The 13,371-nt window shown below is 41.6% G+C and overlaps 1 protein-coding gene across 3 annotated transcripts in view; it reads right to left on the reverse strand.

Annotated features, from left to right (window-relative positions):
- Window positions 1-13,371, reverse strand: part of SHISAL1 (shisa like 1) — a 122,797-nt gene that overhangs the window by 21,521 nt on the left and 87,905 nt on the right. For all 3 annotated transcript variants that reach the window (XM_074271935.1, XM_074271934.1, XM_074271933.1), the window contains one exon: window positions 6,110-6,445. In XM_074271935.1, coding sequence (XP_074128036.1) covers window positions 6,110-6,445 — 336 coding nt within the window. The remainder of the gene's footprint in view (window positions 1-6,109; window positions 6,446-13,371) is intronic.

Here is a 13,371-nt window from a genome sequence, read left to right on the forward strand (position 1 = left end):
GCATGGACCACAGGTTAAGAACCCTTGGCCTTGATAATTTTCTAGTTTCCTTTCTGATAGAACATTCCATGTCATACTCCATTCCTCTCCTACATTATATATTGTTTTCTCAGGCCCCTCTTAACCCTGACATCCCCTGTTCTAAGCTCTCTCCTAACCCTGACATCCCCTGTTCTAAGCTCCCTCCCAGCTCTGACGACCCCTGTTCTAGGCTCCCTCCCAGCTCTGACATCCCCTGTTCTAGGCTCCCTCCCAGCTCTGACATCCCTGTTCTAAGCTCCCTCCCAGCTCTTGACATCCCCTGTTCTAAGCCAAGCCCCCAACCAGCTCTGAAAGACTGATGGACCAAGGAACAGTGATAGTGTGTTCATCTTTTTTATGTTTTCTTGGGAGTGCAGCAACCTGTGGGAAGAGCTGCCACTAAGAAGCTCCAGCTAACACATCACACTCAGAAAACACAGGACCTTTCCACCCCTTTGCACAGGCTGCTTGTTCCTCTCACTGTTACGGCTTTAGAGCAAAAATGAGCAAGTCCCAGGACAACTTCTAGCTCTGGTGACAGCTGGGAGACTAGTCTGGGGCCATTTATCCTTAAGACTTCAAACAACCTATTGGGATTATATCCCAAAGAAATACTAAAGAGGGGAAAGGGACATATATGTGCCAAAATGTTTGTGGCAGCTCTTTTTGTTGTAGCTAGAAACTGGAAGATGAATGGATGTCCATCAGTTGGAGAATGGTTGGGTAAATTGTGGTATATGAAGGTTATGGAATATTATTGCTCTGTAAGAAATGCCCAGCAGGAGGAATACAGAGAGGCCTGGAGACACTTAAATCAACTGTTGCTGAGTGAAATGAGCAGAACCAGAAGATCACTATACACTTCAACAACAATACTGTATGAGGATGTATTCTGATGGAAGTGGAAATCTTCAACATAAAGAAGATCCAACTCACTTCCAGTTGATCAATGATGGACAGAAACAACTACACCCAGAGAAGGAACACTGGGAAGCGAATGTAAATTGTTAGCACTACTGTCTATCTACCCAGGTTACTTATACCTTCGGAAGCTAATGCTTAATGTGCAACAAGAAAATTGGATTTACACACATGTATTGTGTCTAGGTTATATTGTAACACATGTAAAATGTATGGGATTACCTGCCATCGGGGGGAGGGAGTGGAGGGAGAGAGGGGATAATTTGGAAAAATGAATAAAAAAATAAAAAAAATAAAAAAATAAATAAAAATAAATAAAAATAAATTTTAAAAAAGACTTCAAACAACCATAGGATACCCACTCATTCAGCTCAATACTCCTGCTAATTCTCAACATCTATAGATAAACATCGCCTAGTGGGCCCCTTTCCCACAGGTTCTTGCTCTCTCAAAAGAGTACCCCTGGTGCACCGGGAAGAGCATCCTAAGAAGGGGAGGAGAAGCCAAGCAGAGCCCCTCACCTGCCCTTATGGGGAAATTATCATAGATTCCAAATAGATTTTGATTCACTCTAAAGTGAATTTTTAAAAACAAGAGTAAAGTGATTGAGTGAAAGTAAAATAATAAGAAGAAAGAAGAAAGTCTTCAATGTAGGTTCATCATGCTTGGAAACTTAGCAGTCCAGAGAGACCTAAGAAATCACCATCTTCCCAATGATGAACGTGAAAGTGGGGGAAAATATAGCCTGGGAAGGAAGTGAGCCAGGGGAAGGGGGCTTCAGGAAGAAGTATCTTGTCTGGGTTCGTATATATTAAAGGATGACAAAGAAAGAAAAGCCGACAAAATCTCCTCTGGATGAAGTGCAGCCAGCCAGCATTTCCCCCCAATTATATTTGCTTTCATTTTCCCCGAAAATGTTACTTAACTTGGTTATGAGGGAATCTGATATGGGAATCAACTGCCAGGGCTGCTCCCATCTACATGGTAATGCAATTTGGCATTTCCCCTCTGCTTCAGGAATGGAAACAGTGCTGTGCTGTGGCTGGGATTTATGTGCCACTTGCCTGGGGCAGCCCGGGGACCCCTCCTTTGCCAGAGGAAATCAATCAGGTCGGAGCTGGGAGCCTGAAACACTTTAAATCTAGTGCTTTTTAAGTTGGGACTTATAAACAATTCTAGGCCATGTACTTGCTGCCTCCCCCTTCTTATGCAAGCCCCTTCCTGACACACAAATACACACACACACACACACACACACACACACACACACACACACACACACACCTGAGTCCCTCAGACTGATTACAGAGGATTTCTGAAAGATGACCCCTCTGTTTTATTTTGTTGTTTTTGTTTCCCTGCAGAAGGGGCCAATGTCCCTTCCAAGAAGCCAGAAGGGAGCTGGCACAAGGAGTTGGAAGTTGGAGGGCTGCCTTTGGAATCTTGGGGTTTGTTTTTGAGCCCACCCCTGGCCCTTACTAGCTATGAGACCTCATCCTAAAGGCTGGAAGGGACCTCAGGGATTCCCTAGCCCAACCCATCACTTTCTCATGTTCTCCAAGAAGCCTTTCCTAACCACCACCACCCTTAATTCTAGTGTTTTCCCTCTTAATTACTTCCTATTTATCTTGTATATGGGTTATTTTGTATAACTTTGTTTCCTTGTTATCTTCCCCCATTAGATTATAAATTCCCTGAGGGCAGCAACTGTTTCACACCTCCTATTGTATTCCCAAAGTTTAGCAGCCTGGCTGAAAGTAGGCGTTTAATAAATGTTTATTGATTAATTGATTTTCCAGATGAAAAAGTGCATTTCCAGAGAGTGAAAGTTCCTTGACTGGATCACATAGCTAGGAAACCACACATCACTCAAAGCAAACCTCTTTGAACACCATATCAAGCCAGTTAGAGAACTCACCTCCTACACTAATCTACATTTTAAAACTTTCCTACCTTAAGTGGCAGATGTGAGCTCAGCATCCCTTCCCCTCCACCATTCTGCCTCTAAGAGATGCTTAAATGTAAACATTCAGCATTTATTAAGTGCATACAAAGAGCTGTTTCTAGTGGTCAGCATCAGGCCCTCAAAGGAGCTTTACAATCTCAGTAGGACAGGAACAGAAATAAATTGGTTGGCATTAGCAGCAGAATTTGAACACAGATCTTCTGAGATAATGGTTTTTCCATGATACTGATGTGATTGTAAACATGGGAAATAATGATCTTAGGAATAGGCTCCAAGTTGTTCTATTTTAAGAATATTGTATCTCCACGGGAAAAGAATGTGTTGGAGATGTGAGAAATTGGGACACATACATTGTTGATGGAGTTGTGAGCTTTCCAAATATTCTGGAGAGCAATTTGGAACTATGCCCAAAAGGCTGTCAAACTGTGCATACCCTTTGATCCACTAGTCTCACTACTGGATCTGTATCCCCAAAGAGATCATAAAAAGGGAAAAGGGCTCACAAGTACAAAAATGTTTGTATCAGCCCTTTTTGTAGTGTCAAGGAAGTGGAAACTGAGTGGATGCCCATCAGTTGGGGAATGGCTGAATAAATTATGGTACGTGAATATTATGGAATATTACTCTTCTGTAAGAAATGACCAGCAGAATGATTTCAGAAAGGCCTGAAGAGGCTTACCTGAACTGATGCTGAGTGAAATAAGCAGAACCAGGAGATCACTGTACATGGCAACAGCAAGATTATATGATGATCAATTCTGCTGGATGTGGCTCTTTTCAACAATGAGGTGATTCAGGCCAGTTCCAATAGACTAGTGAAAGAGAAAGCCATCTGCATCCAGAGCGAGGACTATGGGGACTAAATATGGATCACAACACAGTATTTTCATCTTTTCGAGGTTTGCTTGCTTTTTGCTTTCTTTCTCTTTCTTTTTTGATCTAATTTTTCTTGTGCAGCATAATCATTGTGGAAATATGTATAAAAATTGCACTTATTTAACATATATTAGATTCCTTGCTGTCTAGGGGAGGGAGTTGGGAAAGAGAAAGGAAAAAAAAATTGGAACACAAGGTTTTGCAAGGATGAATGCTGAAAACGATCTTTGCATGTATTTTGAAAATAAAAAGGCATTATTTTAAAAAAAGAATACTATATGTCTATGTTTAGATTATCTTATCTTAGTTTTACATTTTATGATTAGATATGAGGGGGTGCCTGGAATGGGATGCTTAACCTAACCAGTCCCTAACTCCTCCTCTAACCCATAAAATTGGCATATCAGTGACATCCAGGAGAAATATTAATGAAATACCTAACCTAACTACCTCAGCTCTACCTCTAAAATCAATATTCTATAAAACATCATTTGGCTCCCCATTCTTCACTAACTCCTTTTCGAAACTTAGCCAAAGGCCTAATGATAAAATCTTTGCTTCTTGATTTGGAGATGGGCTAAGCCTACAAATTCTTGACATTGAACTTGACACTGAACCCAACAGTTAGAGATGAACTCTAAACATGGGAAGGGTATATAAAGTAACTGGGAAGATTCCATATCTGAAATCAGGAGTCTGGTCCTTGAATCCTAGCCTGGGACCCAAGGCCAGACATTGGCCCTCTCAAATTTCTGTTTGCTTACCTACAAGACAGGGATATGAGCACTATATCCCATTTTGCAGATTAATTATAAGCAAAGGAGTTTGTAAACCTTAACAAGCTAGAAAAAAAGGTTATTTCCATTAGGAATTATGATTTATGCAGGAACATTGGAAAATATTCTGAAAATAGTTTGTATGAATTCTAGAATGCTGATATTTGATCTTCTAGACAAGTTGAGTTAAATATATCTGCCTTCCTGAGTGTGGCCCAACTAAATTAAAATATAATCAAGAAATATTTAACAAAGCAACTAAAATACAATAAAACATAGCGAATACTACGTTTTAAACTAAATTAGTATGTGGTCTGCAGGAATCCTTCTTTATGGATTAATGACTTTGATTCCATTTATTCTGGTAGGAGGGACCTTAGAACATGAAATATTACATCTGAGAGGAGCCTTAGGACAGGGAATTTCAGAACCTTAGTACATAGAATGTTAGAATGGTGAGGGAACCTTAGCAAATGGAATGGCAGGACTGGAAGGGAACTTTAGAACATGGAATGGCAGGATTGAGGAGCTTTAGAATTAGGTATTTAGACATTCTACCAATTTATTAAAGAAGAGTTTGGGTGAACGATCTAAAGACCTAAAAAATGATTTCAAGAAAGAAGACACTGTGGACTTTGTATCACACCAGCTTGTGGACGCAAAGAGGTGTGGTTAGTGGAGTATTGATCTGAAATCAGGAGATTTTAGTGGGAGCCCCAGGTCTGGGAAAACTCCCCATGAGACCTTGGACAAATTCTTGTGTGTTATTTTAAATGAGAACAATCATTTCTGCACAATTTCCCTCACATAGTGGCCAGAAAATGCTAGGAAAAATAGTAGCTGGTAGCATGATTTTCATTATTAATATTACTGGGAGGTATAGACCACATCTTCTTCTAAGGTGTAGCAAAATGTGTGGTATCTATCTCCAGGATGACATAGCAGAATAGGATTGGCCTCAGAGTCCAGAAGACCTGAATTCAAATCCTGTCATTGTTTTGAGCAAAGCTATCTTTTGGTCTCAGTTTACTCCTCTGTAAATTGGGGATAAACAGCTGTCATTCCTACCTCAAATGTCAGTGTGAGTATTAAATGAGATTGCAAGTGGTGTTTGAAGATATTAAAACAGTATGTTAATGTCAATTATTACTCCTGTTGGTAATACTATTATTATTACCTCTCCCATGAAATTGCTCTATAAAACTCAAAATATGCTAGAAATGAAGACAGTTGAATTTAACAGCAAAGGACTTTGTTTCAAATTTTTCTCTGACTTAGTTCCTGTTTGACCCTGGATAAGTTAATTCTCTCATTTTCTCCCTCTGCAAATGATGGGGTTGGCCTCCAAGATCTTGAAGATTGTTTGGTCCTGTAACTCTAAGATCTCAAACAGAAGATGTGTATCCCTATCCTGAGCAAGATGGCGAAGGATGATGGGAAGCACTCTCCATGATGGACCCTCCCTCTGGGTCCATGCCAGCCTCCCCCCACTGCGGTTCACTCCTCTCCAAACAGCAGCTGCAATGTCAACATCTTTTTCCACACTTACCAGGCAGAGGAGCTCGGAAAGGACATGAGCGGCGGTGGGCTTAGCGTGTCTCCTCTGAGAATATGTGTTGCCTGGGATGGGGTGGCCTCCGAGGTAGAGGCAGCAGGAGCTGGGGGTGCCAACTCAAGGGATGGAGGTTGAGCGGGGTTAGGACTCTGAACCGCCTTACTCCAGCGGCTGGAACCCTGCTTCATCCATGCTCCCTGGATCCCCCATCGTGCCAGGTAAACCCGGCAGATATTGTAGTTCATGGCCGAGTAATACAAAAGGTCCAACACCAGCAAGATGACCACGAAGAAGCCGTAGATCCAGACGCCCAGCAAGGCTGTGTAGTTGCTGCCAAGACAAAGAGAAAAAAGGCCATAATGTGGGCAGCATGAGAAGGGACTTATACCTTACGTCTTTCATTAGGAGTCTTATTGAGCCGTTTCACATTGATAGGAGGGGATCCAATAAGATCATGGAGGAAAGTACTTTGTAAACCATCGATTGCTATATCAGGAGCCAGAGAAACAGCTGCTGGTGAGGGTAGTACTGGGGACAACACCCATGAGGATCCATGTACTACAGGGCCTAGCTTCTGAAACTGGGGGTCAGGAGACCACATGCCATGTTTTAACAGAATTTGGGGATCACAAAATTATAATTTATCACCAGTAAATGTTTGATTTGCATATCTATTTTATATACCTACATACCTAGGATCATGAAAAAATGTCTTGGGTGAAAAGAGGTCTAGAGTAGAAAAAGTTTAAGAAGCCTTGGTAAAGAGTTGACTTAGGGGGCAGCTAGGTGCCACAGTAGATAGAGCACCAGCCCTGAATTCAGGAGGACCTGAGTTCAAATCTGGTCTCAGACACTTAACACTTTCTATCTGTGTGACCTTGGGCAAGTCACTTAACCCCAGCCTAAAAGAAAAAAAAAAAAAAAAAAGAGTTGACTTAGGAGACAACACCTGAGCTCGAGGCCTACTTCTTCCTAGTGACCCTGGGAAATTATTGTGCTGCCCCCATTCATGTGCCATGCTCAACTGTGTCTGCTGCTTTGCTGTTGCTGAGCTTCTTAGCCAGAATGATCTTCCTTCTATTCTTTGCTGTGCTTTAAGATCTCTCTCAAGAAATAACTGCTCAAATATGGCATATACCTGGGAGGTGGTGAGCTCTGTCTTTTAGTAGCAGGTGGTACAGTAAGAAAGTCCTGGGTCAGGATCAGGAGACAGGGTTCAAATCTAACCTCACTACTTCTGTGCTTGTTCTACCCTCTGAGCCTCATTTGTAAAATAAAGGGGTTGTACTTAATGATTTCCAAGGTGCATCTCCTCTATCTCTGATCTACATGAAAGAGGGAATCCTTGGTTCATGAAGGAGCATGCCCTCTGACATCCCTTCTGGCCAGTGCCTTCATGAACAACTTCCCTTGTTACCCAAGCCCAGTAGATAGAGAGCTCAATGAGTGTGGGGTTAACTGAATGGACAGAAATCACAGTGCTTTCAGAGCACTCCTTTCAGCGTTTCTCAGACGGAGCCAGGGTTATTTTAGAATGTGGTGACTTTCAGGTATGGATTTATTAACTGCTCTGAATGTGGGCTTCCCATCTGCTCCGTGTAAATAGCATCTGTTTCTGACACACAGAAGAACAAGTCACCTCTTTGTGTTAATTAAGATAGAGCTGGGGAGCCGAGTCAGCAAGAAGAAGCATCATGTTTTTCTTCATGGTGGAATCCACCAAAGTGCAGGAGCTCGGCCCAAAGAGTATGGACCACTGCCAATGTGCAGGGAGGTCTCCAGAGAAGTGCCTCAGGGCTCTATCCTGGATCCTGTGATGGATAACATCTTTATCAGATGAAGGCATAGATGGTGCCATTGTTGCATCTATCGATCCAGAAAGCTGGGATGGAGAGCCATCACTTGGGATGACAGAGTCCAGTCCCCAAAGAAAAGTTGCTATGCTGGACTGAATTAAATAAATTGGAATTTAAAAGAAATAAATGTAGGGTTTCACACTTGAGATAAAAAGATTGATTCCATAAGTATACATTAATAGAAGCATGGCTAAATAATAGATCAGATGAGGTAAATAAAGGACTTATCAATCCCTGATGTGCAGAAAATGCTAGGTATTATTAATAATGTTCCAATTAATATTGTTCTCCTTTTTATGGGAGTACAGATAATTACAATCCCTGACCAAGTCCCTATGACTCATTTATATTTAATGTTCTGTGGATTATTTTGCAGGTGGAGAAAATGACTCTTTTTCATAATTGAATAGAAATGCTAGGATTTAAAGCTCATTAGGCTCATGAAAAGCATCCTTGGGACAACTCAATCAGAAGAGACAATAGGAATAATGCTGCTGATCTGCCGTTTCAACTCCAGGAAATAAGATTGGCCCTCCCAATTTAAGTCCATTACATATAACCTCATCTTTATGCTGCTTTATGTACTTTGTGCAAGACTTGATCAGCTTCTTCTCCCCTTTGACTGGAGGTGGTTGTTGTTGTTTGTCCTTCATTTGCAAAGAGGATCATGACTTGCAAGTGAATTGGATTGGAGGGAGGAAGGGCTATGCAAAGTGACCAGCCTCCTTTTCTCCTCCAGAGCCATCTGGATATAGATCAGAGATGCTTTGGTCTTTTTAAGATAAAGTCTTTAGCAGGTGTCACATTGACTGAGGCAATTCAGTGATCAAAGCTAGGTAAGAAAAACAAAGAAAAAAGAAAACAAAAGAAATCAAAGGAAAAAAGGAAAACTGATTGGAAGTCTGGAGGGTAAAATACTAAACTCCTCCTGATGTCATCCTTTATGGACTAGTCATTTGCTTTACTCCACTCTGTATCTCCTACTCTTCCTGCTTTCAGCAAGAAACATAGTGTACTGGGTGACCTCAGGCTTCTCCTTTTCTGCCTCCTTTTATGTGTTGCCCTCTTCTCCATTCGATTTTAAGTTCTTTGTGGAGTAGGGAATGTTTTTCTTTTTATTAATTGTATCTTCCAGTATTTAGCATCGTGCCTGGCACATAGTAGGTGCTTAATAAATGTTTATTGAATTAGATCGAACCTCATTATTTTAAATGCTTTCTTTCTCCCCGTTCTCCACCAAGTAGCATGGGATTTATGAGTCTTTGATACAGTGAACTTCATTAAGAACACTGTTCTTAGGTTTTTATAGATTGATGCTGCATTCAATTGATGGTGGGCCCCCGTGCAATCTGTGATGATGTTCTGATCCTAGTAAAGTTTGTTTGTCATCTCCTCAAAGAGATTTCAGGTCTGTTTCTACAGAATAGAGGTTTTTGTCACTCGTTTTTATTTGTGGCTGTCATCGATTAATTCTTCTCGTCTTTATGTTCAACAAAGCTCAGATAGAAATGGTTCTGGGTTAAGTTGTTATCCTGCCATTATTCTTTTTTGGTTTAGTGTTCAGACACCTATTCCGTGGGTGGATAAAGGGACTTGTAAAGAAGATGATTCTCTAATACCTTTCAATTTTTAAAGTCCCAGAAAGTAAAGAAAAGATAATTAGATGGTCACAAGATGAGCAGATGGACTGATCCCTTTATGGTGTGAGAATATATTTCTACAATGGAATTAAAGAAAGTGGTTCAAGGAAGCAAAACTATCATGTCCTTTGTGGGATTTAAATAGTCCCAGAAAGAGGGAAGTAGTCAAGGACCAGAGCTGAGATTTGTGTCTTCTCTTCTCCCCCTATGCAGCCACTTGCCCAGGAGACACTTTATCTAGCAGTTTGAGAGACTCCAAGGCTCAAGTTAAGGAACTCTCAGATACTCTCTCATCATAATTGAAGCAGATATGGCTACAGAAATATCATTCAAGGTAAAAAATCAGCTTCAAGAAAGTCCTCTGGGTACCAGAGGCAGGCTCTAAAGAGCAGACCATGGGAACCTAAATAAGGAATCCACATAGTAGACTTGATGCACCTGGGAGAAGATGCAGGAGCACTCAGTGAAAGTAGAAAGGTCTTCTAGACGCAGCAGTGATAACATTTGTGGTTTTCCACAGCCAGATATGTTCCCTACACCTGTGAGTCCACTGCGATTGCACTTAAGCTTTTGCCCACTCTCCCCACATATATTAGTGCAAGGATCTGCCTCAGATTTATAGTAGAGGTGGTAATGGGAAATTATTTGGTAACACCTGTTCTTATTATATTGTCTTAGTAAATGTTTTTTCAAAGTGCTAATTGTTTCTATTTGTCTGAATATAAATGGCAACTGTACTACTGGTGGGGGCTCATGAGCTATATAGTGTTCTGAATGCATCCTCAGAGGGTTATCTGAGAACCCATGGTAGCAATCACTCGAGGCTGCTCCAAGGCAAGTGAGAGTGCCAAGTTGGGGGAGTAGCCTCTGAGGGGATATTACAGATTTTTGTTTCATAATTGGATGAAAGCATTGGAATTGGGGCTCTTTGGTAAGCCAAATGAAAGCATCTTTGGGACAGCCACGGTAGCAGACAGGATGACAGGCGTGCCATAGACTTCATCTCATTCCCATCTGGTTTTTATTTGTTCCACAGTTGCAAGTAACCCAGAGGGTGATAGAAATACACATGGTGGTTGGAACTATTGTTCCATGAGAAGTGTTTGGTCTCAGGAGGGGACAAGTGAGACTGAGGATTTGTGACTTCTCAGCCTGGGCCTGTTTGGAAAGCAAAGCAGAATGTGTCTGAACTTCTTCTGGCCAAGTCTCTGAGTGCTGTTCTGGTGATGTTATGCCCACATAGGAGAGAAAGTGGCCCTGGTGTGGGTATGATTGCGTGTATATGTGTGTGTACTTATGTGAGAGGAGTGTATGTGTGTATGTATACATGTGTATTTGTGTATAGTTGTGTGCATTTATGGGTGTACTTGTGTGATTGCGTATTGTACATATGTATGTATAATTGTATGTATGAGTGCAGTTGTGTCTATGCATAATTGTGTATGAGAATATATGTGTGTGCATGCATTGTATGTGTATATATGTGCATTTATGTGTGTACTTGTGTGATTGTGTATTGTATATATGTATGTATAATTGTGTGTGTGTGATTGTGTACCCACATAATTGTGTATGAGAATTTATGTGTGTGCATGCATATGTATGCATGTATATGTGTGTATTTATGTGTGTACTTGTGTGATTGTGTATTGTATATATGTATGTATAATTGTGTGTGATTGTGTACACACATAATTGTGTATTAGAACATATGTGTGTGCATGCATGTGTATACATGTATATCTGTGTATTTATGTGTGTACTTGTGTGATTGTGTATTGTATATATGTATGTATGAGTGCAATTGTGTCTATGCATAATTGTGTATGAGAATATATGTGTGGGCGTGCATGTGTATTGGTATGCATGTGTATGTATATGTGTTTTTGTTTATGTGTGTACTTGTATAATTGTGTATATGTACATATGTATGTATAATTGTGTGTGTGATTGTGTACACTCATAATTGTGTATGTGTATACTTGTGTGAGTGTGTGAGAAGTCTGTGTGCATGTTTCAGAGAAGGAGAGTTTGAAGGACAATGATGTCATTGAAGGATGGGGTGGGAATGGCCACCCACATCCCATGTACAGACAACACAGATCCCCTTACGCTGGCTGCCCTGTGCTAGGTAGTATGATACCTGCTCTACATGGCCATTCTCTTGATCCAAAAAGAGTTAAGCTTCTTCCTGCTCTCAATCTGGGCTCAATATTTCTTTCTCTCCTGTCACAAATCCTCTATGTTCTGCCCAAAAGGTACTGTTCCTTGTATGCTATATTTCATCTCCAGCCTTCATGCTTTTGCATTGGCTTCCCTCTGGGTCCTCTCCTCATCTCTCTCTTTTTTTTTTCTCTCAGAGGAGAGACTGAAGAAAGAGAACATAGAAGAAAGGAGAGGAGAGAGTATGGGAAGAAAGGACAGGGGGATGGGAAGGAAGGGAAAGATGGAAAGGAGAGAAGAGGACCCAAGGACCAATTTTTAGGGTGCACCTACATTGGGTGGGAATAGAGAAGGGCTGGATGGATAGTCAAGGAGAAGTCAGAAACTGCAATGTTTAGAACATGGAGAGAGGAAACAATATGGGGGGATGTCAACAGTGTCCAAAGATAGGAGAAGATAAAGAGGATGAGGATCCTTAAAATGCTGTGAGGTTTGGTGATTAGGAGGCTGCTGGTGACCTTTGAGAGGGCGGTTTCTACAGTGTGGGGCTGGGGCTGGGGGTGGAAGTCAGATGGCCAAGGATGGAGGGAGAGTGGGGCTGAGAAGATAGAATCCCTTTTTCAAGAAGTCTAGCATGAAAAAAAGAGAGATAGAAGAGATGACAGTCCAAGGAGCTTTTAAAAGGATTGCAGAGACCTGAATACATTTGTAGGAAGATTGGGAAGGATCAGTAGAGAGAGAGAAATTGGAGATACATGAGAAAGGGGAATCTGAGTGCAGAGTAATATCCTAGAAGGAGCAGGAGGGAATGGAATGGAAAGAGAAGAGACAGAGATAGAGAGACAAAGACAAAGACAGAGTCAGAGACAGTCAGAAAGAGACAGAGAGGAACAGAGACAGACAGACTCAGACACAGACAAAGAAGCTCAGGGAGGAGTAAAATCTCCCCGTTATCCAAGAATCACCGTTTCACTTCTGGAAAGATCTTTAGAGACCATCTAGTCCAAGCTGAGGAAACTGAGGCTCAGAGAGCTGTGGCCAAGTTAGGATCAGAGGCTTTAAGCTAACAGGGACCCCTAAAGTCTTCTTGCCAGACTCCTTCATGTTATGGCTGAAAAAATGGAAACTCTGAGGGTGATAACTTCCCCAATTGCTCAGCTTATAAGTGTCAGAGGCAGGATTTGAATCCAGGTCTTTGGGCTCTGTTTCCATCCCTTCTTTGGGGATGGTGCTGAGTATGTCTGAGGATGGGAGGAAGAAGTGCTGGAGGTCTGTCACGGAGGCTGGGCAGGGATACAGTTAATGAGATGAGAACAGAAACCCACCCTGGAAGAGAGGCTGGGAAGGGGACTGGGGCTGAAGAATCAGTTTGCAGAGCTTCATCGAGACCCAGTGGAGGCTGCTTGCCAGGGGTTTGGGTGAGTCTGTTCCTTGGACTTACCCAAATGCTCTGCAATTCTAAAATCCAACAGCTCAAAACATCACTTTGATTTGTTGCCTCTGCAGATGCTACATTCTGGTTTGTTGGGTTTTTTCCTGAGGCTGGGTTAAGTGACTTGCCCAGAGTCACACAGCTAGGAAGTGTCAAGGCCAGATT

This window comes from Sminthopsis crassicaudata, chromosome 5 (genome assembly GCF_048593235.1).
Source record: "Sminthopsis crassicaudata isolate SCR6 chromosome 5, ASM4859323v1, whole genome shotgun sequence".
Classification (NCBI taxonomy): Eukaryota; Metazoa; Chordata; class Mammalia; order Dasyuromorphia; family Dasyuridae; genus Sminthopsis; species Sminthopsis crassicaudata.